Raw genomic sequence first — 27,167 nt, 5'->3', positions numbered from 1 at the left:
CCAAATATTATTTCTCTCTAAAATTACAAGGTTATGGATTTTGCTAAATATTAGTATCCTTTTCTGAGGGTTTTTGTTGCCAAGCAAAAGGAAAGTTTTATTAGTAAAGGTTACAGTAAATTCAATGGGAATGTTAATGTCTGAGTAGCTCTTGAGTGTTGATCAATGTGGGTGATCTGCCTGTTTTTTCTTTGTATAATTGTGTGTACATTAGGAATTGTGGGCATAGAACTTGATATATACATAGAAATGTGTTGGAATACCTCCATTAAAACTGAACCAAAGGGTTCTTTGTAGGTGGATGCCAAAGTTTTGATTTGCTGGATGTTCTCTCTAACCTCAATCTCCATTGCAGAGGCACAGTGGTTTTGCTTGGTGCTTTTAAAAAACAGTCATCAAGAGTAACCACTCTGCCTGTGCAATGAGATGCATAATACTGCACACAACTCCAATGATTCCTTGGCTCAGTTAGTCTCACCTTACAATAAAAATAGCCACCATACTTTAGCAGTTGATTGCCTCTGTCAGGTTTGATGTAGGTTGCTTCTTCCTGTTGCCATATTTTACATGCCGTAAAACAGGATAGAAAAAGTAATTTTGTTTGATGGTTTACAAATAGAAATGTTTATTATGTAAAAGATGTAAAGAAAATGTGGTTGTTAGTTCTTGGCTGCCTATTGACTTTTCTAAGAACTTGTTCTTTATTCTGTTGCTGGACTCTGACTTTGCTAACTCTGACTTTGCTGTCTATGATTTCTCACTGTGATTTGTAGTTAACGCTTATAAAAAGAAAGACCGATTTAAAATTCTCAATGTCTGTATTTTTATTCGGGCAGGAGGCATTGAGCATCTGCCCAAGTCTTAATTCTTCTAGTGTACTTGAAGCTTCAACAATGTGAGAATTGGTACTGAAAATTCAAAATCTACATGACAAGCCAATGCAAGGAGGCTGGTGTTGGCTTTTGGGAGGCGTAGACAGCTGCCGCCACCCAATCTTTATTAGGGCTCATTATGATAGTGCTAGACTTCTTATATTGCAAGGTAGTCAGATGTGTTTCCCCTTCATTACTACAAGGCCTGGGCAGAGAGAAGTCACCTAAAAACTTCACCGTGCAGCTCAGAGTTCTATAAGCGGCAGAGTGCATTAGGTTGTGACATTCACGCTGATTTTTAGCCCCAGATGTTTGTCCCGTGCTGGAAAATCAGTGCAAACAAAACCATGGGCAGCGCAGGATGTCTTCGCTTCTTTCCGCCATTCTACAGTCTGCTAGAGTTCCAGTTTCCTCAACGTGAACAGAAGGTTTTTCAACACAAGCATTCTCGGCCATCTGCGTTGAGAAATCTGGGCAAGAGGTCATCTGGAGTAAGATATTCCTCACTCACGCTCGCTAACCTAACATTGGCGAATGAGAGGGAGGAAAAAATCTCCGCTTTGCGAAGCAGAGTTTTTCAGAACTCCCTTTGCTCCACAGAGTGTGGATAACTCCATAAACGGAATGGAGTTCACAGCCCAGGTATAATTACTACTACCAGGTGTGATGGTTGGTTTTTTTTGCAGGGGTGTTTATTATTTACTTGTTAGACATGGCATCTTTGCCGTGGTGCTCCCCTAATTATTTGACATCTACCCTCCTATTTTTGGAAGTTCTGTGTTTGGCGGCTCACTATTTGGTAGCCTTTCCATTGTGGTCCATTTCTTTTGATGGACATCATAACGCTGGAATTGATGCTACTTGAACCTCTATTTTTTTAACAAAACACTGCTGTCCTGTCTCCGAGGTTAGCCTGCCCACGCTTATGGCCTTGTACACATTGGTTTATGTGCTAAAATAGTAACATAAATCTTTATTTTAAAAACATTTGTTGGAATGTGACCCTTTTTTTATGGTTACCCATACTTTTTGTCTGATTCCTGATGTACCGAAGTCACTTCTAACGAGGTTCCCAGGGTTTTGTTCTTTCCCAAACATGTGCCTTTGTACCCCCAATTGGCACATCCCTGACCTCAGGTAACCCCCTGGTAAAAGATACCATGGGCAAAAAGGGCACTGTGACAAAGGAAGGCATCTAAGGGCTCTAACACTTATTGTGCCACCCTTAAGGGCCCAGTACCTTTTCCAGAGAATAGGGAAGAGTCAACATGGCTAACATCCCTGTGTGTCAAGCCTGAAACCCACGGTCTAAGGCCTAGGCAAGTTACCCCTCTAGCAGGGTGCGCTAACCCTCAGACACTGTAGGGGCACAGGACCAATTCCACTGTGCCCTCACCTACCTCCATTCTCAGACACTGTAAGTGTAGTAAAGCCATAAAGAATATGTGGTCTGGGAGTTGGTCATTATGAACTCCACAGCTCTATAATGGCTTTACTAAAAACTGTGAAGTTTGGTACAAACTTCTCAGCATATTAAACCCACAAGGATTTCAGTGTGAGATTTAATGTAAAATGCACTCAGAGGGCATCTTAGAGATTCCCCCTCAAAATAAACCACCCCTGGTGTGGTTCCTGAATGGCTGCCTGCCATTTGCCACCCCCAGCCAGGTTTCTGCACCCGTGGGTAGAGAGCCTCCGCTCTCTCAGTCCAGAAACAAAGCCCGTCCTTAGCAGAGGTGTCATGCCTCCTCACCCAGGATGGGCAGCATCCATGAAGGGGAAGCTTCAAAGGCCTACCACCTTTGGAAGCTGTCTCTGCCTTTTGCTGTCCCCAGAAACTGGCTCCCGCCACTGCCGGTCCCCACTTTGGGTGGGAAAATCAGCGGGAAGACCAACCTAGGAAGAGAGATGTGCCCACCTTTTCCAAACCCACCCCTCAGGTGGGGAAGGCGAGGTGATGCAAACATCTGTCCCCTCAATCTTGAAGACGAGGAGATCTAGCCAATCAAGGAGAGGCTCATGCTCCCTCCCAATGGAAGGTGGCATAATAGGGGGTTATCCACCCCGAGGAATTAACCCATTGGTCCCGACCTTCACACCCCTTTTAATGCCCCTAAATATAGTAATTAGGGGCAACCCCGAAGATTTGAGGAAAGAAGGATCAAAGAGCTGTGCTGACCCAGGAAAAAGAAGACACCTGCTGCTTTTGCCCTAGACATACGGGCCTTTCCAGACTCTGACCTGCCTACAAAGAAGAAATTGGTGTGTCTAGCAGCCTCCCTGAGCACTGAGGACTTGCCCTGAACTCCCCATACAGACTCTGTCTCCCATGGCCAGCGGATTTGCCCAACAAAGATTCCAAGACCAGAATCGGGTGAATCTGCGATTCTGCACCCGATGTCCATGGCCCGAGTTCGAGTGGCCCAAAACCACAAAGAGGTTTCCCTCCAGTGATCTGGTGATTTCTGAACTGAATTGAGCTTCAAGAAGATGCCTGCAGCCTCAACCCGAAGGGTCCCTCTGACCGCAACCGGAGCAGGTAAGAAAAACTGATGCTAGAAGAAACCCATTCACTGCACTCCCCACGGCATTGTGTGGCCAAACCGACGGTGTCCACGTATCCCCCAAGATACCAACTTATCTCTCCAGCCCATGGTCACCTTCAGGAAGCCTCCCCTCCAGAGCCTGCAGCAACTTCACCAACCGAGAATTCCCATTGAAAAGCACAAGGTCCCTGATGACTTTTTGGGACTCTGCACCTGGCTGCCCCAGTGTTGCTGGTGGTGCAGCTCCAATGCTGATTATTGGCCCCTGCAGTGCTGCCATTAGCCCCAGGATATTTGCTCCCACACCTGATTAGCCTGCTTGTAAGCAGTCCCTAACTGAAGACCCTTTTTGCCCTATTGGCTAACATTGTGCCCCTGCACTCTGAACCCAGCCACCCCAATGCCACCTCTGGTGCCATTGAAGTGCCCATATAGACCTTGGGGAACCTTTGTCCTAACCCCCAAAACTCTCACTCTTAAGTCTTGTACTTACCTGCTAACACTTTTTCTCCCTTAGAACATTTCAGACCCAAACTCTGATACCATGGGTTCCTAAGTGTTAAACTGATGTTTGTATAAAGAAAAGAGAACTAAACTGCAAAGTATAAAGTCATACTTACCATGTAGATTGAGAACCTTGGGTGTGGTATCTAGGCATACCACCCTCCTCAAAGTAAACCAAAAGTATTCTGAAAGTCATACTGTGTAATTCAAACTGCTTTTTTAAGGGATGCAAATCAGTAACAACTGCAAATCCATCCTCAATTGCATATCTGTAGACAGGTTTACAATTGAAAGTATATTTTACCAATCTGTACCAAGTTCTGCTTCGTTCTAAATAATAAAATTCAAGTATACCTTTTTTATACTTACACTCAGACTGAATCCAGACCAATTGGGTATCAGTCTTGATTGAGTGAATACAATAAATACTTAAACGCCCTCTGGAAAAGCCCAACAGCTCGCCCTCACTACCACAAAGAGAGTTGTTAGTACTTGCCTAATTTAGCCTTTGCTCTATCTCTGGGGACTCGCTGGACTATGTGCACACTATACCTAATAGTGCCAGCTTCCACGTCTTTCTTTAGTCAAATAGGCTTAAAGTAGATTAAAGATGCCCAACAGCTTGTCAGACAGGATTACCATTCTCCAAGACATTTATCAGTAAGGATCCTGGGTAAGGACTTTGGTATAATTAATTTATACTTGTGTCATCTTATATCATTTTCCACCATAAGAAATCAGAATTTTATCACCCAATAGCTGCAAATTCAAGCCCACATACTAAACTGTATATTGAACTTTCATACAATTTCACTCAATCACTGCAACATCTTGCCCAGGATTCCAGAAAATTGATAAGATGATGGAGAGCTACAGTCATAAGTAGAGGTTAAGAAACTGATGACAGATCACTTTCCCAGCAGGTAGCCTAGAAAGTAGAACGCGTTACAGGACGCGTTACAGAGTCGGATTAGGAACACAATTAAGCCAGGGCATCGAAACAATAAATTGACCAACATTTGTGCATAATGACCTTTCACCAAACTTTACATAGTATCTGGAGTAGTTGCGGGAGAAATCTCTGATAAATTAAACTTTCTAAACTCATGGGGTCAGTAGCATTGGCCATAGATGCACAACTAGACACACCATTATTGCAATGCAACTCACCTGCTGGTCTCCTCGCCTGATCTTCAGGCCTATACATTTCTGTTCTTTTGGTGCCTGAATGTGTTGGTCACCTATTGGACCCTTAGTCTGTCATCCCCACCCAAAGATCCCTGAATACCCTGTATAATGTTAGGCAATGAGTCAGAGAACCATCTTCATCATTCGTGTCTGGAGGTTTCTGTTCACCCTGAAGGAACCAGGGGTCCTCCTCTTTTAGTTGTCACTCAGGAACCTCTCTGCAAGCGATGTCTTTGAGGTTTGCATACAACTTCTTACTTGATGTCTTTTGTATTTTGGGTATAGCCTTGATCTGAATATGAAAAAGGTGCAGGAATTCACACTAAATGCCTTTTTCTCTCTGTCTCCATATCCCTTTCTTACTAGCTGTGTGCATCTCTCTCATTCTTACGATCACTTTTTGCCCCTCCCTCTAGCTCTTCCTTTATTCTCATACTCTACTTTTTTTCCTCTTCTTGGTGTCTGTTTCTACCTATGTACTTCACTCAGTCTCTCACATTTCCCCTCTTTCTTTTGCTATTGTTTGACTCTCCAAATCCCCCCCTTTCTCCTGCTCTTGACTTCCCTGTGGACTCTTTCTTTAGTTATTTGTATATGTCTCAGGCCCTTATTCCTCTTGTTATTTAATGTTATATTCTTATGTGTCCACTTTATTGCTTTGCTGCAGACGATAAGAGAAAGTCCTCATGTGCCTGGAGACAGGGTTTAAACCAAAGGAGAATCCACAGGTAGAATTTCCTTTACCATTTCATTTCTTTGATGAAGGAAATTCCACTGGTGAATCGTAATCTACTGTTCCATTTAGCGCAACCTTCTGGAATGCCATCAACCTCTAAACTGAGCCCTAGACTGAGGGAGAGAATTCGCATAGTGCTTATGAGTAGTAAATATCTTTCCTTTTTTCTCTTAGGCCAGAACATGTTTACATCACAAGTTTGCTTTCAGCTCCCCTCCATCACTTCCTTTGCCATTCACGATTTTTGTAGTTTTATATAGGGCATTCTCTACCCATTGGTATTGAAGTACTTTACATGTTCACATTTATTTATTTAAGGCACTGGGATATTTTTGGATCTGCCAAGACTCACAGAATGTTGTCAACGCCGAGACTCAAACCTGGTTTTCAGCTCTGTGTAATGCGCCACACTCTCTACCACTTTCCTTTCTCCCTCTTCTCCATTTTTGCTTTGCAGGTTTCTCTCTATCTATAAACCTGCAAGACAGTGGAGATATGTGCTGTAATTGTTACTTTTCCCAAATCTCTTCCCCTTACTGCCTCCATCTGTCTGCATTTCTAACTCTTATCCTCTCTCCTCTGCCTTTCCTTTCGCCCTCACTTGAATACCTCCTCCCATATTTTTGTGATTCTTACCCACTCTTCTGTCTCACTTTACCTTTTGCCTCTCACCACATTCTCTGCTCTCAATCCATTTTGTTACTGTCATGCCATGTCGATTTTCCATTCCCTTTGTAAATTTGGCCCAGAACGTTTTTCACAGTAAGATTTAAAAAAATAAGACCAAAATATTTTGTGTTGTCAGAAACATTTTTCTTTTTGCTCATTTTGGTTGCTTGCAATATTTATTTTCGCTTAGTGGTGAACTGGAGATCCCTCCCAGATAAGGTGGCTGTTGCTGGAAACAAAAGCAGAGCCTTTTAGCTGGCAATCACATTTAATCTTTCTAACTGCACAGCCACCTTTCACTCCACCCCAGGTAGCATTAGTGCTGGCTGTTACGTTCAAAAAGAGATCAGCCACTCCAGTTTTGTCTCACTCTCAGGGTGAGAGAATGGGGACAGGAGGATAACCACCACATCCTGTGCTTGCTCAGTTTGGCCCATTGTCCTACTGCACAAGAGACAGTCAGCCATTCTCTATACTTAGTTATAACGAGCTCCGAGCTTCGCTCTATGGTTACAGCAGCCTTTAGATCAAGCTCCAGGGGCCGAGCCGGCCCAGTAAAATGTGATTTTATCTACAGCTGAAAAAAACAGCCCACAAGCTGGCCTTTTCTTCGGGCTCCTCGTACAATGCCTGATTGTACGCCCTGCCAATATGATGCTGACACCTTGAGCAACTGCCCATGCCTTAATACCTCTGCCGCACTTGAAGCTTCAGCAATGTCAGAAATTAAACTGCAAATTCAAAATCTACATGACAAGCCACAGCAAGGCGTCTGGTATTCGGTTTTGGGAGGCATAGACACGTGCCACCACCTACTCTTTATTTGAATATCTATTATATTTCTTGAGCTCTCATATTACAAGGCAGTCAGATGTGTGGCCTCTTCATTACTACTACTAGCTGTGATGGTTTATTTTATTTGGTAGGGAGGGGGGGTTGGTTCTGGGCCTGCTAGACCTGGCATTTTTTTAATCATTCCCCACCACATTTGGTCTTCAACCATCCTGTTTTTCGCAGCTGTGTGTTTGGCTTGCCCTGTTTTTCACTGCTGTGTTTTTTGCTTACCCTGTTTTTGGCAGTTTTTTATTGTGCATTTCTTTGATGCTGCTTTTGCAACTAACTGTACATCTATTTTATTAACAGAATACTGCTTTCCAGTCTGAGTTAAGCCTGCCAACACTTATGGTCTTGTATATATTGGTTTGCTATTTGTTAAAAAAAATTGTAATAAATATTTAATTACATTTGTTTAGTCGAATGTCCTCAGAGAATTGTGATCCAGTCTGACCAGGTGTTGGGCATCTTTAAGTGACTTTAAGACACAAATTCATAAGAATCCTGGGCAATGACTTTGATATGATTCATGCGTACTTGTCATCTTATGAAATGTTGCCACCATTCGGAGTCTGAATTTTATTACTCAATATCTTCAAATTCAAGCCCATGTCTTCCCAACCTTCTGAAAAATGAAGGTGACAGTGGATAGAGCGACAGTAAGAGGTCGAGGTTGCCGAAAAAGAGAGGTTAAGAAACCAATAAAAGATTACTTTTACTGAGGGTAGCCTAGAAGGTAGAACACCTTGACCAACTACCCATAACTTAAAACCTCTGGCATACTTGAAGCTTTAACAGTGTCAAAATTGTAACTGTAAATTCAAAAGCTGCACAATAAGCCACTGCATGGAGACAGTTTCTTTTTGGGTTTCATAGACACCTGCCACCACCTACTCTTTATTTTGGTATATTATGATAGTTCTTTAAATCTTATTTTCCAATATAGTAGTAAAAAAGAGGCAACACATATGACTACCAGCTGTGATGGCTTATTTTAATCTGTGGTTAGGGGGTTGATTCTTGGTCTGTTACACCTGGCATATTTGGCATGGTTCTCCCCTAAGGTCTAGCCTACAACCATCCTATTTTTTGTGGCTGTTTTTGGTGTCTCGGTATTTTGCTGCTCAGTGTTTGTCAGCCAAGTATTTGGCAGTTAAATATTTGGCCGGTCATATATTGCCCACTCAGTTTTTGGCTTGCCATGTTTTTGGCAGCTTTCTATTGTGCATTTCTTTTGATCGGCATGTGGATCCTGTTATTGCCACTAACTGTACCTTTATTTTCTCAACTGAATACTGCTGTTCTGTCTCTGAGCTGAGCATGTCAGTGCTTATGGTCTTCTATACATTGGTTTATATGCTGAAAAAATATAATTAAAAAAAGTTTTAAACTTTGTTTAGTCAAAAAGGCTTGGAGAATGGTGATCATAATTGACAATGTGGTGGGCATTCTTAGGCCACTTTAACACCTATATTCATAGGGATCCTGGGTAAGGACTTTGGTATGATTCACTTTATTAAAGTCTCGGAAAATGATGGCAAGACAATACAGTGATTTGTTAGCATGGGTTCCAAATAATTGCTAATATGATAGTGGATAAGGCAACAGAGGTAGAGGTAGCCTGAAAAGAGGCTAAGAAACTGGTAAGAGATTACATTTTCCTGGGGGCAGCCTAAAAGGTAGGATGCCTTGAGCATCTACTCATGGCTTAATTCCTCTTGTGTATTTTAAGCTTCAGCAATGTCAGAACTGGCACTGTAATTATCAAAGCTATATGACAAGCCAATGCAAGGAAGCTGATGTTAGGTAAGGTAATATTTTTTTGTACAGTTAATTAAAACCATTACAAACCATCATCAATAAAAACAGTTTTGTGTGTCTATAACAGCCAATATCAAATTACGATAATACTGTGGTAGGGTGTAAGTAAAAACTGCGATTAAAAGGTGCTGAAGCTAAAACTATTAAAATTAGAGGCAGGATGTGAGATTGGCCCAGAAACTGGCTCACTTCTATCATACCATTGAAAAACTTTGCATGGTTGGGCTACCTTACATTCCCATTCAAATTCAGTTAATTATTGCAGTCCATAATCTGCCTTGATAACAAAAAGTTATCCTCTACGTAAGCTTGTGCTTTGTAGCAATAAAACCTCAAGGGATACCGAAAATGCCAGCTGAGCTCTGGTTGCCATCCAGTTATTTTTGCTCTAAGGGTACAAGTGTTGCGCTGGGTTCCGTCACTGTCCTTCCTGCTTTTTCGCTAATGTGAGTGCCGTGCCTTCTTCATGCAGGTTGTGGAGCTGGCTTCTGCTCTACAATCAAACCAATTTGGCTTTTTCTGTTAATTCTTTCACTTTAAGGTGGGCATCTACGACTTCAAGGTATTTTACCAGTCGGCAGCTCAGTTGGACTTCATCACCGGAGAAGCATGCCAGGACTGCTTGCCTGCATCACCTTATCCGTTTTTGTTGAATAGTGTTCTCAAAATGTTCCAGCGATCTTGTAGCAGAGCCTTACAGATGGTGATGAGGTGTATGATGTTTTTGTTCGCCGTTGCCACAAATGCGGCTCTTTGCTGGCATTGAGGGACGCAGCCAAGGGGCCAAGTGGTTTACAGAAGGTAACAGTCCTAGGCAAAATCTCAAAAACTTCTCTCTTGTCTTTTTGGTGAAGCTGATCTGAAGATATGTTTGGGGCCTGAGTTTTCTGTAAGATTGTATGGTTAGCCAGCCATGTGCTCGCTCTGCCAGTAAGGCTTTGTTCTGCAAGAGAGATTATTTTTTAACAATGTTATTTACTGCTTTTTTAAAGCCCGCCAAGGGCCCTCAGAGATCCCACGGTTGACGCAACCCCGGGTGTTTTATTGCGTCCTCCAGGTAAAGCCTTGCAGGGCAGTTTTCTTTAGTTTGCAGTTCCTTCCACAGGAGAGCGTTGAGTGTTTTTGCTTCTCCCCTGCTTATTTTGTACCAGCTTTTTAAATATACTCCTTTGCGTGCCAACTCTTCCTTTTGCGAGTCCAAATTCGAGCCTAATCGCACGAGTGATGTGTACCTCTGCAAGCCAAAGATCATGCACAATGCTCTTGTTACCGTACCATCTATCGTTTCAGCTTCCCTTCCTCTCATCGCTTCGCTTCCGTAGGTGATAGATGGGATCAGTTTTGCCTGAATCACCTTTATTAGAGGGAGGTGGCTTGGTCCAGTGATCTTATTTTTTAAGTTTCTTAACGATACCGCAGTCATTGGTCCTCTCTTTTTTTCTTTCCTCGCATTGTGGCTTAAAGCTGCCCTTGGAGTCTAGAATGACCCCCAGGTATCTGTATTTGCTTGCGACATCCAGCTTCCTGGAGTCCAAGAACCAGTTGTTCGTTATTTTCTTTTTACGATTGGTGATGCACATGACTTTTGTTTTTTCTTGATTGATTCTGAGTTTGTTTGTATTAGAATATTGCAATGTGATGTACAACAATCGCTGTAGGTCTATCAGCGTCCGGCTGAAGAGCACCAGATCATCAGCGTAGAATAAATTGGGCAGCTGGGTGCCCCCTAGCTTGGGTGCATGGGAATGACTTTCGTTCAGCAAGAGTGACAATTCGGCCATGAAAAGATTAAATAATGTTGATGCGAGCACGTATCCTTGTTTTACCCCTGTGCTTGTGGGAATCTTCCTGGATAAAAATTCCCCCGCGCCTAGTTTGACCTGAGCTTTTGAGGTGAATAGATACCTACTGCCATCTACCCTTTGTTCGGTTTGATTATGGTAGTCGTAGACTTTTTATATTCCAAGGTAGACGGATGCATTGTCCCTTCATTACTACCATCTCTGATGGTTCTGTTTATTTGGGGGTGTGGGGTTGGTTATTTGCTTGTTAGGGGTGAACCATGTCAAAGATGCTAGGTCTAACTTATTGCCTTGAAACCTCCGGTTTGTGCGTACTGAGTTTGTGGCAGCTGAGTATCAATCAGTCAGCGCTTGTTAAGCATGACTACTCAACTGTGAGGGTCTCAAGTCACTGGGGGGATGGGGGATGCAGTTCCTGCAGGGTGCAGAGGTTCTGTTGAAGAGCCAGGCCTTGAGATCGTTCCTGAATTGGTCAGCGACTGGGAGAGCCTGAGGTGGAGAGGCACGGTGTTCCAGGTTTTGGTGGCAATGTAGGAAAAGGATCTTCCTCTGGTAATGTTCTTGCAGATCTGAGGGAAGGTGTTGAGGGCCATTTGAGCAAAGGTATCTGGTAGGAAAGTGACATGAGAGGCAGTCATTCAGATACGCTGGTCCGACATCATGGATGGCTTTGTAGGTGTGCATGAGGAGCTTGAACTTGAATCTTTTGTGGACTGGGAGCTAGTGGAGTTCTCACAGGTGTTTGGAGATGTGGCTGCTATGGGGTGATGTTGACGACCAGTCTCGCTGTGGCTTTCTGTAGGTTCCTGAGGTGTTTCAAAGTGCCACCTGCGTATGGTGCATTGCCGTTGTGGAGTTTGCTGCTGATGAGAGCATGGGTGAATATCCTGCTGGCCTCTATGGTGACCCTCCTGCAGATCTTTTGAAACAGGTGAAGGGTGTGGAAGCATGATGATGAGGAGGCAGTGTTGATCTAGCGGCTCATCATGAGCGAAGAGTCGAATATGATGCCTAGTTTCCTTGCGTGGTCTGTGGGGTTGGGGGTTCCTAAAGCAGCAGGCCACCAGGACTCTTCCCAGGTGGAGGTGTTGGGCCCCAGGATGAGGACTTTGGTCTTGTCTGAGTCGAGTGTGAGGCAGCTGTCTCATCCATGTTGTGACAGCATTCATCCCATTGTGGAAGTTGTTTCTGGTGATTGTGGGCTCGTCGGTGAGGGAGAGGATCAGTTGGGTGATATCGCTGTAGTAGATTATGTTGAGTATGTGGCTCCTGACTATGGTTGGGAGTGGGCCATGTTGACGTTGCAGAGGGTGGTGCTCAGGGTGGAACCTGGGGGACTTAGCAGCCGATCTCCCTGGGTTTTGAGAGGAACGGTGGTAGTCTGCCTCGTTGTGTTCTACCGGTAAGGAAGGAACGGATCCAGTTCACGTCTTTGTTGCTGATGCTGGCGTTGTGGACTCTCATGTTTGGGGTACGGTGGGAGACTGTTTCAAAAGTGGCTGAGAGGTCCAGGAGGATGAGGGCTGCTGTTTCTCCCCAGTCGAGGAGGGAGCAGATGTCATAGGTAGAGGCAAGGAGGGCGGTATCGGTGCTGTGGTAGCTTTGGAGCCAGATTGAGAGGAATGCAGGAGGTGGTTGGGTTCTATGAACTCTGAGTTGTGCGTTGATGGCCTTCTCAGTGACCTTGGCTGGGAAGGGGAGCAGGGAGATGGCTCTGAAACTCTTAAGGTCTATCAGTCTGGAGGACAGTTTCTTCAACTGAAGTTTGATCTCTGCATGCTTCCAGTAATCGGGGAAGGTGGAGGTCTCAATGGAGCAGTTGATGGTGTCGCGTAGTTCAGAGGCAATTGCGGCTCTGAGTATCTGCCAGCTCTGAATAACTGGTGGCTCACCATTGGTGAGCTCACCATTTGTAAGCTCCCTATTTGGTAGCTCTTTATATTGTGGTTTATTTCTTTTGATCGACCTCTTAATGCTGCTACTGCCAGTAACTGAACCTCTGTTATGTTAACCGAATACTGCCTTACTTGGAGTTAAGCTCCCAGAGCTTATGATCTTGTACTATTTGATTTGTGTTGAAAAAAGTAATAAAATAATTTTTTAAACAACTTTTTGGGTAACATAGGCTTAGAGAATAGTAATCTCACCTAATAAGGTGATGGGTATCTTAAATACACTTTAAAACATATATGTATTAGGCTCCTGAGTAAAGACTTTTCAATGATTCTTGTGTCTTCTTATTGAATTTTTCCCACATTTGAAATCTGAATTTTATTGCTTGATATCTTCAAATTCAGCCCACATATTGAATGGTAAATAAAACTTTCAGAAAACATCACTCAAAAATCCCTGTAATGTGTGCCCAAGGCCCCACAAAAGTGATAAGACAGTGGGAAGAGCGATGGTGACAGCCTGAAAAGAGAAGTTAAGAAACTTGCGAAAGAGCACTTTAACTTGGGGCTGCCTAGAACTGTAAATTCAAAAGCTACATAACATTCCACTGCAAGGAGAATGGTGTTAGATTTTGGAAGGTATGGGCACGAGCCACCACCTACTTTTTATTTGGGTGTATTATAATAGTTCATAGCTTCTTCTATTCCAAGGTTGTCAGATGTGTTTCCCCCTTCATTACTACTACCAGCTATGATGGTGTGTTGTTTTTGGATGAGTTGGTTCTTGGTTGGTTAGACCGGTTATCTTTGGCATGGTTCTCCCCAATCTTTTTGCCTTCAACCATCCTGTGTTTGGCGGCTCTGTTTTTTGGAGCTCAGTATATGCGTCTCAGTATTTGTCGGCCCAGCACTTGTCAGCCCAGTATTTGGCAGCTAAATATTTGGCAACTCATTTTTTGACAACTCTTATTTTGGCAGCTCAGTTTTTGGCTTGTCCTGTTTGTTTTCTTTTTATTGTGAAATTATTTTGATTGGCATGTTGATGCCATTATTGCCACTAACTGTAACTTTATTTTGTTAACCTACTATTACGATCCTGTCTGAGTTAAGCTTGCCAGCGCTCATGGTCTTCCACATGTTGCTTTATGTGCTGAAAAAAATCAAAGAAAAATATTTATTTAAAATCTTTGTTTGGTTAAACAGGCTATAGAATGGTGATCCTGTCTGACAATGTGTTGGGCGTCTTTAAGCCAAATTAAGACATATATTTATAAGAATCCTGGGTAAATGCTTTCCTGTGATTCAAGTTTAATTGTGTTATCTTAGGGAATTTTGCCCCCCATTCAAAATCTGAAGTTTATTACTCAATATCTGCAAATTCAAGCCCACATAATTACCTGTTGCTGTCTCTTTCCTATAAAGATTATTAAAAAATCAAGCTGTCTTCAATTTGCAGTGTGAGATCAAGGAAATTAATTGATTCCTTACTGGAAGACGCAGTAAATTGAATGTCGCTGGATCTACCATTCAACCAATAAAAAAATTCCCTCAATGATGCTTCACTCCCTGACCAAATCATAAAAACAAAATCGATATACCTCTTCCACATATTGATGTTATCTATGTGGAGGTTACCCAGATTATAGACGTACTCATCTTCATTGCCATCCATAAACAAATCGGCTAGACTGGGAGCGAACCCCGCCCCCATAGCCACACCCTTGCACTGCAAATAGTATTGGTTCTGAAATATAGGTCTCCCAGCTCAAAATTATCGTGAATTAATTCCTTAGCTAGAGATACTTAGGCTATTCTTTGCAATTGGACTCTGTTGAAAGCTTGTATGTATAAATATTTGTTCATCATGTATGATAATCACTTTTTTGTATAATACACTGATTTTGCCACTTTTGCACTTTATTCACATTGTCACTGTAATTAAGTGTCACTTGTGTCGTTAGATTGATTGAATTACCTGACAGCCTCTACCTATGGTAATTAATTTGTCTTTGTGTACTGAAAAAAATACTGTATTTTAAAGCTTGAAAAACTAAATAAGATTGTTAAATGTTTTCAATTATGCATGATTTCACAGCTTTATCTGTGTTCTAGCGCTTGTTGGAGAATTATTTCCTTGAGATACAAAGAAATTGTATTCACCCGACAGAACCATTTTTTGTTTGTCTATGAACAGCCAGCAGCAGTTGCCTACCATGCGGGCGGCGCAGCTGCCCAGGTATGAAGGAGGTAGCAGCATTAGTTTCTTTTGTGGAGCACAACCTCCTCTCTATGCTGCTTCAGGGGGTATCCACTGCCAGGCCTGCTGCCAGAATGGAGGGAAGGTGGTACTCCCCAAAAAACTAATGCTGTCACCTCCTTAATACCTGGGCAGCTGCGCTGCTGCATGGTAGGCGGCTGCGGCTGGCTGTTCGGACAGGCCTGGCACTGCCACGCCGCTGCTCACCCTGCTGTGCCATGGTGCTGGGTGGGTTAAGCAATATTGAAACAGGTGAAGTAAGAAAAGAAAAAATAAGGATGTAAATGGAAAGATAAGTAGTCATGAAAACAATTAAAAAGAAATTCACAGACACAAAAACACACACTAATACAATAAATAAAAATGAGGGGTAGATTAATGAGGAGTACAGATGATTATAAGGATTAAAGAGGGATTAAACAACAGGGCCAGCACCATTAACAATAGAAATCAAGATTGACGTTGTTGAAGCTTGATTTGCAACTCAAGGATTTGCTCTGCAGTGCATTTGATTGGAAAACACAACACGAGTCGGTGTATCAGGAAACTCTGCCCACCCATGAAACTTCAAGTTGTGCGGAGAACTGCGTAGTGTGACCTCAGACCATGCCTAGCCCACATATTGAACTGTATATTATTCTTTCAGAAAATGTAACTCAAAATGACAGTAATGTCTTGCCCAGAGTTCCAAAAATTCAGATGGCAATGGGTAGACCAACAGTATTTGGCATTTCTTTTGATGGGCATGTTGATGCTGTTTTTGCCACTAACTTTACCTCAATTTGTTGACAGCTGTTCTGTCTCTGAATTAAGTCTTCCAGGGTGATCCCCATCTACTAGACCTAATGCTTACTCTAGCATGCAAATTGATACTACATAATTGGAAGAACTTCAAGGCGACATCTTTCCGAATGTGGCAAGAATGGATCACCTTCCTTAGAGGTGCTGATGATGTGACACTACAACTCCCCCCACCCCCCCGGCACTCCCTTCATGGACCAACTTGGGACTCATTGGACACCAAACTGTAAACAATTATCTCAGAAGAATGCTACTTTCTCTTACGACATTCTCTTTCACAGCCGATTTACTTTATAACAAATACTCTACCTCATCTCCGCCAACACAGGGCTTTTGTACTTTTTATTCTAATGTGTAAAATTTATGTCCAACTCGTAGCCAGATTACATCCTTTATATCATCTCTATTGTTGGTACTCCCATTACCTCCTCAACTGAATCGAGATGCAGACAGTGGTTACCACATCTTCAATATTTATTCATGATTACTGTGATGTATTGTTTTTATGACCAAACACAACATGAATCTTCTGACTTGCATAACCTATAGTAGGTAATTGTTGTTTGTAAAACCCAAATGTCAACATGGCATCTATGTCTTCGAGTCAAATCCTACAGAGTCTTCTTTTCTCCCCCCTCTGTATCCCTACTCCAAGAGTGCTGCTGCATTCTATCTGTATGTTTATTTATTTTACCACTGTACTTCTATGCATATGTACTTTTTATCCTGTGATTCAGAAAATTCAATGGAAGAGATTTGAACTCACAAAATCTTTTCCAGGGTTATTGTCTTTTCGACATTGGGTTTTGTTGAAATGTTATTATAAAAATATATTTAAAAAAAAAAAGAAGTTTAGTAACATGGGCTTAGAAAATGGCAATCAGTTCTGACAATGTGTTGGGCATCTATAAGCAATTTGAAGACGGATTCATAAGGATCCTGGGAAAGGACTTTAGTATGATTCATGTGTACTTGTCATTTTATGGAGTTTTGCCCCTAATCGAAAACTCAATTTTATGACTCACTATCTACAAATTCAAGGCCATTAAACTGTATATTGAACTTTTGAAACATGTGACTCAAATATCACTGCAACGTTTTGTCCTGGCTTCCAAAAAATTGATAAGATGACAGTGGATAGAGCAACAGCAAGAGATAGAGAGAGCCTGAAAACAGAGGTTAAGAAACTGATGAAAAATCACTTTTCGTGTAGGTAGCCTATAAACTAGGATGGCTTGAGCAACTGCCCCTTAAGATGTATTACTCGGGCGTAGTTGAAGCTTCATCAATGTCATAACTGGAACTGTAAATAAAAAAAGCTACATACCAAGCTACTGCAAGGAGGCTGTTTGCTTTTCAGAGAGACATACTCCTGCTGCCACAGCCTCTTAATTTGGGAATATTATGATAGTTCTAGACTAATTATATTCCAAGGTAGTCAGATGTATTGCCTTTTCATTACTACTACCAGCTGAGATTGCTTGATTTTTGAAGTAGTTGGGGGGGGGGGGGGGGGAATTGATTTTTGGCCTGTTAGACCTGGCATTATTTATTTATTTTTGGAGCTTATGTAGCGTGCAGCTACCCCCAACGGGAGTGTCCCGGCGCTACGGACGGTAGGCAGCAGTAAGTTTCTCAGCGTGGCTAAGGGTTGGAGAACAGCCAGGTTTTTGAATTGCGTCTGAACAGGCATTCGGAAGGCATCTTTGAAGGCTAAAATGTATAGGAGAACCATGCTAATCATGCTTTATTTAGCGAACCCGTTTTTGGTGGCTGTGTTCTGCAGCTCAGTATTTGGCGGCTCAGTATTTGGTGGCTCACTATTTGGTAGCTCACTTTTTAGTGGCATAGTTTTTGCTGGCTCTTTCTAATGTGGTGGATTTCTTTTGATGACATCTTAATGTTGTTATTGCCACCAATATCTTAACAGAACACTGTTACCCCGCCTCTGAGTTGTCTGTCAGACCTCATTGGCTTGTTATGCATTGCCTAAATATAATATTTATTAAAAAAATCTTTGTTTAGTCGCAAAGGCTTAGAGCATGGGTTCTTGTCTAACAAGCTATTGGGCGTCTATCAGCTGCTTTAAGACATATTCATTAGGATCCTGGGTAACAATTTTGGCATGATTCATGTGTACTTGTGTCATCTTATGGATATTAAACTCTCAGAAAATGTCACTCAAAAATAGCAATTTTTTGGAACCCTGTCAAGAAATTACAAAGATATTACCTGATAGAGCGACAGTGAGAGATAGAGGTATCCTGAAATGAGAGGTTAAGAAAATGGTAAGAAATCACTTTCCCTGGGGCAGCCTAGAAGGTAGGATGCCTTGTGCAACTGACCATGCCTTAATTTCTTGGATATGTAAATTCAAAAGCTACATGACAACCCACTGCAAGGAGGCTAGTTTTGAGTGGCGGATGGCATCTATACATCCTAAAATCTACTTTTTATTTGGGAATATTATAATTGTGATTGACTTCATATATTGCAAGGTAGTCAGATGTGTTTCCCCTTTATTAGTACTATCAGCTGAGAGGACTTGTTTGGGGAGGTTGGGTATTTGCCTATTGAACCTGGCTTCTTTGGTGTGGTTCTCCTCTAACTTTTCACCTTCAGCTCTCCTATTTTTAATGCCTCTGTTTTGGCTACAGTTTTTTCCAGCTCAGTGTTTGGCACCTCAGTGTTTGGCATCTTAATGCTGTTGTAGCCACTAACTGAAAAACTACTATGCTAACAGAATACTGCTGACCTGTCTGTGAGTTGAGCCTGCCGGAGTTTATGATAATTAATATTTTTTTTTTTACAACAACTTTGGTTAGTCCCATGTGCTTAGAGCAGAGATCTTTAAACTTTATGATTGTGAGAACCGCAGTGAATCATTTTTTCAATCTTTAGGACACCCTCCTGCCAAAAAATTTCTAGAATCTAGAAACTCATCATCGACAACCATAAACACCGGCAGTTCCTATGGCATATAATTTTTACAGTGGGGAAATAATAATAATGTTTGCAAACCAAAGGTTTGTGGGTGACTGTGACTTACCACACACTTAAAAAAAGAAAAAAACTACCCAAAAAGAATTAACTAAAAATGCACAGCTGTATTTTATTTTTGACAAAACGTATTCAGATAACGCCTATCTCAACTAATGTGATGGGTGGGCCTGTTTTTCTTCAGAGAAACTGTCAATCTGTGTTTGCACCTCATTAGTACCAGCTTAACACTCAAATATAGCAATAAGCAACAAAAAGGTGACCAGTCCAGCTTTGCAAAGGGCGTTCTACTGTGCAGCAACATGTGTTGCTGCTTTTTAGTAACTTTTGAACCTCTTGTGTATTAAAAACATGTATTTTGTTAAAATCAGCAGACTGTTAGATGATTTATTATGTGGCAAATGCAGCAAATCTATAACTATGCTAAAATCATTGCTGCCATGCAATTGCATATTTTCAATGGTCCTGGGTATAATGGCTATATGGCATGGGCTGCAACTTTAGTGCAAGGCATTCGAGGAGAACCATATATTTTTTTTATGCAATGTTGACGGCTTTGTTTTTACAGCTGTATAGAACTGGAGTTTGCTGAACATCATTCATCCTAATTAAACCATACTATTTACAATCATTAGTGATGAATTGTAAGGTCCAAATAGGATGCTTTTTTTTAATTCCAGGGGTGAAAGTGGTCCCTTAATCTTCCTACATACAGTATTTCAAAAAAGGTTTTTATTTTTAACATTTTGAAAACAGACACCTATAATTCAACAAAAACGGACTCCTTTATATATTATTTTGCTGCTGTTGTTGACTTCAGTCATGTTTCGGGGGGCTAGAGGGCTTTGAAAGTTGGAATATGGGATGGGGTCAAAGATGTAGCGAAAAACTGAATATTCTGAAAGTTTTTAGGTCTTTCACGGTCGAGTAGCTACATATAAAATAATAGACAGCTTAAATTAAAAATTAAACAAAGTTATTAGTGGGAAAGGCACTATAGTATATTATGAAACCTCTATTAGTCAATGCACTGCCGAGGTCTGTGTGTAGTAAGAGAGCCAAAGAATTAAATCTTGGATGGTGCAGTGGGAAATAGTGACTTGTGTATTTTTAATGCTACGAGGTCACAGTGTGTAACAGAAAGTGTTTCAGGGATTCTGTTTAGGAACACTATGCTCTGGACCATAGAACCTTGGTATTTATGGACAGAGGCACCATACCACCACTGCATCTATGAGCCAGAGTCCAACTAGCTATAGTGCCTCACTTGCCCTCCTAACCTTACCAGAGAGACAAGTGAATGTGCAACCCAGAACACAACACTCTCAACCCACTTAGGGGTCGCCTTAAAAGGACACACCCTTCCGCTCTCTCACTTTTATACAATTAGATAAACAAGAGACACAAATAAGGTTTAGATTTTTTATTTAAATAATCATGCACTAAAACACAATATTCATGCAACAATTAGAAAGCAAATGGAGACTAAAAATACAGTTAGCACGGTCAATAAACTGTATACCATGAAAAGCCCGGTCATGTTATACGACAGAGTAGCCTAAACACTCTCCTCTTCTACTGAAGCTATATTATTATATGTCAAAGGTCTCTGGGATTAGTGACAGACCATGTACCTTAGCTTACACAGATGTTTTACTTCTCAGTTGATGCAGTGCTCTTGTCTTAAATTTCACTCCAAGTGTACTTTTTTGGACCTCTGGGCTCATCTACATGACAAGATGGGTGCTCATAAACAGCTACATTCTCATGTTATATCTAGGTGCTAGTGCCTGACCAAAGAAAATAACAAGGTACATTGTCGTTTGACCTTGCCTATGGTGTGCTGACTAAATCTTAGAAAAAGAACAGAACATGAAAACATATGCAGGTTCTGTAAGAAAATAGAATGTTCCACAAAAGCAAGTGTTTATTATAGTAATGTGTGCAAAGGAAAGTGCAGCATGCACAATTAGGCTAAACTACAATGGGCCATGCAGGAAGCACACCACACCCTTCTTTTGGTCAGGATAATGGCACAAAAGAGAATATCAAATGGACTATAAAGATTTGTGACCAAGGTCTCTGGATGGATCGAAACGTGTCGAATTTGGCTTTCACCCTGTGAAATAAGGAATACAAAGATTAACTTAAACCCTTTGTGAGTGCGACCCGACCTACTTTTGTAAAAAGGGATTTGTGAAATATATATATATATATATATATATATATAAAAAATAGTTGCCCCTCGAGTGGGACAGCACTCGCAGGAGGGTAGCGCACAGAACAGAAGCAACTTGCAATGACACTCAGGTGAGTGAACACATTGCATGCTGGGACCGGTAGCTCAGATCCCCCCATGTGGGTCGCTACTGCTGGCACATATTACACAGTTCTTTAAAAGGAACGAGGCTGACCCCCTTTTTTGACCGGTACTTTGGACTTGTTGGAATCAGCAGCCCATTCAACAATTTGAAACTGTGCATGAAGACATGCTAGCACACAGAAGCACCCGACAATACGAATCCCTACGGCTGTGCAGAGCGGCGTCTGTTGCACTTGGAGCCTGTGGGAGAGTTTCCTTGCTGAGGCATTCACTTGTCGGACTGCTTCAGAGGACGCGGTCTGCATTTGGGAGTAGTGGTGAATTTAGCTTGTCTACGGGGCTCTTGGGTGCGCTGGGTGCCTGTTAGAGGTCAAGAGGCTGGGAGCCGATAGGATTACAGAACCTAGGGGTTTTGGAGAGTCGGCACCTGCATGCTTGTGAAAGATCGATTGTTAAGTAATAATGGCTGCCGGTCTAGAAGCCAGAAGGAAGGAAACTGCAAATAAACTCTTTTTTACTCAGATGGGAGCTGGTGGGAGCAGCACACTAACTGTAATGCAAAGTATGACAAAAGAGATTAAAGTTCAAACATTATATCAGCAATTGGAAAAACTACACAAGAAAGAACTTTCCGAATGGTGGGAAGCGGAATCGCTCCAAAGATATATTGATGTCGGGCGAGATCCTCGTGGGCTAAAAATATTTACAATTCCAACGTATGAAGATGCGGATCTGGATATGTTGGAGGAATAGTCTAACAATTCTACCTCGTGCTCTCTAACAATGATGCGTATCTTGGTAAAATATGCCCTTAAGGACAGGAGTAAACTCCTTGACGAAAATTGATGGAATTATCAGTGAGTTTGGTAAATTGGTGCCCAAAGAATCAGTGGAGGAATTTATGAAAAACCTAATGATACTTCTGGGTAAGCTGGAAGAGGAAATTACTGCAAAAAAGCAGCGCAAGTTTCTTCGTGATTTTAAGGACTACCAGACAGGACGGACTTTAGCATTTCACGAAAGATATGACCACATGTTTGAAAATAAGCATGGTGGTCGTGTAGAGATAGAAGTGGCACCGACAACTACAATTGAAATCAGTGAGAGTGATGTCTCAGATGGAAGCACGTCCGATGCCTCAGTTTCAGCTTTGAGTCAGGGCACTACCCATGAGAACCAGAAGAATTTTTTATGACCGTTCCAAATATTAAATCAAGGAAGGACAGAGCAATTCCAGGAACAAAGTGTGCAGAGAGGCAGAGGATGAGGAAGCAGAGGAAGAAAGCGAGGAACAAGCAAGTAAAAGAAAGAAGGAAAAAGCGACAAAACAAAGCCTGTGGGAATGATGACAAGGGGCAGGAAAGTGAAACCATGAATGTGGTGAACTTGTCATAGTGAAATCTTTCTTTGGAAGAAAAGGAGCTCCTCTCATTGGGTTTGTCATTTTGTATTTCTGCAAACCTCAATTATGCACAGACTAGAATTAATTTATTTTATTTTTCTAGGAAATTGAAACTCAAAGTGGTTTGATACACAGCATGTAAAGGGGAACTCTCAAAATATAACAGGGTTCAGTAAATTGAACATTGATGATATTGAGATCTTACATACACTTACAACACTTGATGAATATTGTGATCATCATGAAGATGCGGTCTTGAATCTACACAATTTGAATCTAGAATTTGATGTTTATCCAGGAAGTACTTTTAAACCAAAATCTGTATTTTTAGCTAGCTAATGTTCAATGTGATGCTATTGAAATCTTTGAAAAGGGAGTATTGAAAGATCTTAGTAAGATTAGGTACAGGACTTTCCCAACCTGCAGGAGAAATATCACCAACTTCCAGAGTCAAGCAATAGAGAATTAAAGAACAGATAGCTCTATTGTGATCCGCCAATCGGATAAAGGCAGGAATGTGGTTATTCTGGATACAGTTAAGTACTTAACTGAAGGAATGAGACAGCTGAATGACGCTAATTGTTATTGCACTTCAAACAACAGTGAAGTAGTGAGATCCAACAAAAGATTTGGGGAAATGCTAGTTGATTGGAGTAAGTAGAGTTCAATTATTTGAAATGTACCCATCCTAAAATACCGGTATTATATCTTTTGCCCAAACTGCATAAGGATGCAGAGAATCCACCTGGAAGGCCTATTGTTTCATCAATGGGCTCTCTACTGGAAAATACCTCAAGATTTATTGACCATTACCTGAGACCATTTGTAATGGGGTTGACAGCCTATTTACGTGACGCCACTCACTTCTTAACAATAATTGATGGCATTCATTGGGAAAAGGAGTATACCCTTATAACTTTGGATGTCAATAGCCTGTACACGAGCATTTAAGCATGATTTGGGCTTGCAAGCTGTGAGATACTTCTTGAAGACATGCTCAATTACTTTATTCTTCCACCCTGAAATTATTTTAGATATGATTTATTTTTGTCTAACAATTTTTTCATCTTTGACAGGTCCATCTACAAGCAGTCACAGGGCACAGCTATGGGCACCTGCTAAGCCCCCAGCTATGCAAATTTATTCATGGGCTGGTGGGAGGAGCAGGTGGCGGCTCGGCTGGAGGAATTTGAAAGCTATGTTGTCCTGTGGCTGTGTTTTATTTGACGTATTTTGTATTTGGAAGGATGATGAAGAATCTGTAAGACGTTTTGTGTGAAAGCTGAACATCAACTCTTGCAATTTGACTTTTACTGAGCACATCAGATGAACTGAAATTGAATTGTTAGTCTGTAGCCTCCCTTCCTCTATGCTTATCCACACATCTAAGATATTTAGAAAATTAACAGCAGGTAATAGTCTGTTAAGTGCAAGAAGTGCACATCCCTCTAAACTTATATATAGTATTCCCTATGGGGAACTATTTCGGGCAGAACATAATTGTAGTACTGAAACAGCGTTCATTTCTGAAAAAGAAATCATGTGTAAACGTTTGGGGAATGGGCGTACAGCCAATATATCATTGATCAGGCTGGTAAGAGTTTAGTCAGTGACCAGAAATGAATTATTACACCCAGCAGTACGAGAGCAGAGTCCTGAGAATATAAGGTTTATAACAACTTTTTCCCACCAAGTACAGGAAGTGCGTAAGGTCTTAAACATTGGCATGTTTTAATGACTGATTTTCTTTTAAAGTAATCTGAGGATTACAGTTCAAATGTTTACACAGACTATTATCAGTCTCTATGCGATTAATTGAGTGTTAACCTGATTACAAGAGATGATACACCCAAGAGTGTGGGCCATCCAGGTTTTCGTTGCTGCAAGAATTGCAAAGTGTGCAGTAACAGTACAGATTGCAGAAAGATCCTAGTACCAAATTCAAGAAGAGATTTTGTTAAGAAACCAATGACTTGTAACACCACTTACTGTGTATATGCTTTAATTTGCCCTTGTAATAAAATGTACATAGGAAGCGCTATACATCGTGCTAGAAACGAGTTTTTGAGCATGTACGTGCTATTAGGCTCAATGAAAGGCACTATCCAGTGGCGCAACATTTTGTTGATTACCATTTTCAAAATGAGAAGTTAAGAATGATGGTAATTGATTCAGTCAATACTAATGTAAGGGGTGGAAATCGGGACCTGACATTATGCAAGTTGGAATCTAAATATATTATTGATTTTAAAAACCCTTCTGCCATAGGGTTTAAATTCCAGCAAGGACCTTGCAATCCATCTGAGTATTTAGGAAATTGTGAATATTGTTGCAGAATCTTTTCAGCTTGTTTTAATGTTTTAATATGTAACAGTTTATATTTTTATTTTTTCACACAGGTGCAGGGACTTTCTTCTTCTTCTTTTGTTGATAGTAACTAATATGGAACCATCTGTCTTCAATTTTGTTAAATAACCTCTGATGCACTATATGAACTTTTGTGCTAATCGCCCACTGGGGCAGGACTGAAATGTTGCAATGACTTATTTAGTTGTTACAATTGCCCACTGGGGGGGGGGGGAAATTTGTGTAACAATATGTGATTACAAGAATATTTACATATCATGTGACTCTGTATTCACGTTTTGATGACAATCAAACGATCTTGATGATGGGATAGAATACATCGTGTATTTTACAGATTAGTATTGAAAATATGTATTTTAAATTTGGCACAGCACTTTAATAGAATTGCTGTATAATTACTGTGGCGGTATTAATTATAAAGCAGAGAAGAATGCTTTTATTTTCCATGCTAAGATGGTCTACACTTTTGTTTGCTATCAGAATCACAATGTTTTGGTATAGTCCTCTTTCTTTTTTTGGTAGATAAATTTAAATATGGAAGAGTGATACTGGATTTTTGATGACCGTGAACAAGGTGTAAAGCCAACACGTGTCGTTTTGTCATTAAACTTATTTCAAGCATACTGGTGTGTCTGGGTAATTCCTGCTGACTGGGAGGAAGATTTTCTGTATGACAGGGTGATTCGGTAACCCAAACTCAGACCGCCCATCTTGACAGCCTCGTAACTAACAGGAACTGGTGATATATATATATATATATATATATATATATATATATATATATCCAAGAAACGAAAGTGCTCCTGCTGGATTACGGGGACCCTTGGAGGTTGGCATACACTCCGGCGGAGCAAGCCGGCGAAAATATCCAATTATAAACCACAATGAAGTATGCTCTCAGTAAAGGAAGACGAAACCTTCAGTGAAATGTGTAGGTCAGGTTTAATTCACACAACGCGTTTCGGCACGCAGCCTTGTTCACGTGTGAAAACAAATGAAACCAACAGTCTTACATCTCATACTGGTCACATGAAAATGGACAGCAAAATAGGACTTACTTTGTCAACCAGCCCTAAACCCAGCCGAGATCGGCGGCCATCTTAAACTGTGTATAAACCTGAATGGGTGAATACGTAACCATAGTAAGTCTCAAGTCCTGGGACTGGGCAAAGAAAAAAGTGGAAACAGTTATCCTCTAATTAAATGCCAAGGTACATTATAAGCAAAAAAAATGCAAAATGCATCACAAACATGTGCTGCTGTCCAGAAAAAGTGAAAGTGAAACAAAAGTGACATAATGTAACAAGTGTAGGAATCCCCAATAGATATACGCCATTCCACCTCCTATTGATAGCACAAACCCCTGTGGGAATGCGACGTGAATGCAGAGAACGTGTTAACGTATATGTTCTGCATTTTGAATCACTCGAATAGACGTGAGGGAGGCAGGATCTATGGAGCCGTCTGTGAGATAATCTTGCCCCAGTGGGCAACGACCTTAAACTGAGTGGAAATCACATCGTGGCAATGTCAAGAAATCACTAAAAGAACAATGAGAGAGCTGTAGGTTAAGGATACAGGTGGTGAGACTCATGGATGGTGCAGGTGAAATCAAAGGGAAAAGGGTAGGATGCCCGTGCAGGTGCTGTCAAGTGATAGGGCCCCTTCCTTCTCTCCTGTAAAAAATACAGATAAAAATCTGAATTAAAAACATGAACAGTGGAATGAAAACTTCATTCTAACGAGGAGGCTAATAGAAGAAGCGATAGCAACAAAGTAAACTGTAAAGTAGAGAAACACAAACAACATCCATTTAGGTACATCAGAGGAAATGACATTGCAAACATTAACAGTCAGTTTTGAGATGTATTGACATTTCCTCATCCATGTTAAGACCTCCAGGGGTCTTAGTTTGAAACTCTATGATGTACCTGGATTCTTTTTGTCTTAAGGCCAATACCCTATCTCCCCCACGAGGGTTCTTAGGTATGTGTTCCAGAATTAGGTAACTCATTTCTCCTACATTCGAGAAATGGCGATCATAGAAATGGCGTGCAACGGGATATTTAGGATCATTATTCGTGATCGCCCTTTGGTGTTCCAGTACCCTCTTTTTGGCTGCACAAGTAGTACTGCCAATGTACCAAAGATTG

General features: G+C 41.3%; 1 protein-coding gene across 4 annotated transcripts in view; it reads left to right on the top strand.

The window, feature by feature from the left end:
• Positions 1-25,627, top strand: part of LOC146812330 (uncharacterized) — a 398,549-nt gene extending 372,922 nt beyond the window's left edge. For 3 of the 4 annotated variants that reach the window (XR_014965925.1, XR_014965923.1, XM_085614583.1), the window contains one exon: positions 25,047-25,627. Coding sequence is in view for 2 of the 4 variants with exons in the window: in XM_085614583.1 (XP_085470709.1) it covers positions 25,047-25,078 (32 nt within the window). In the remaining 2 variants the exon portion in view is untranslated. Of the gene's footprint in view, positions 1-15,913; positions 16,635-25,046 lie in introns of those variants that run through there. The other variant, XM_085614584.1, reaches the window with a different exon arrangement.
• Positions 25,628-27,167: the final 1,540 nt, after the last annotated feature.

This window comes from Triturus cristatus, chromosome 7, assembly GCF_964204655.1.
Source record: "Triturus cristatus chromosome 7, aTriCri1.1, whole genome shotgun sequence".
Taxonomy (NCBI): domain Eukaryota; kingdom Metazoa; phylum Chordata; class Amphibia; order Caudata; family Salamandridae; genus Triturus; species Triturus cristatus.
This window is presented reverse-complemented; position numbering and strand designations above follow the sequence as displayed.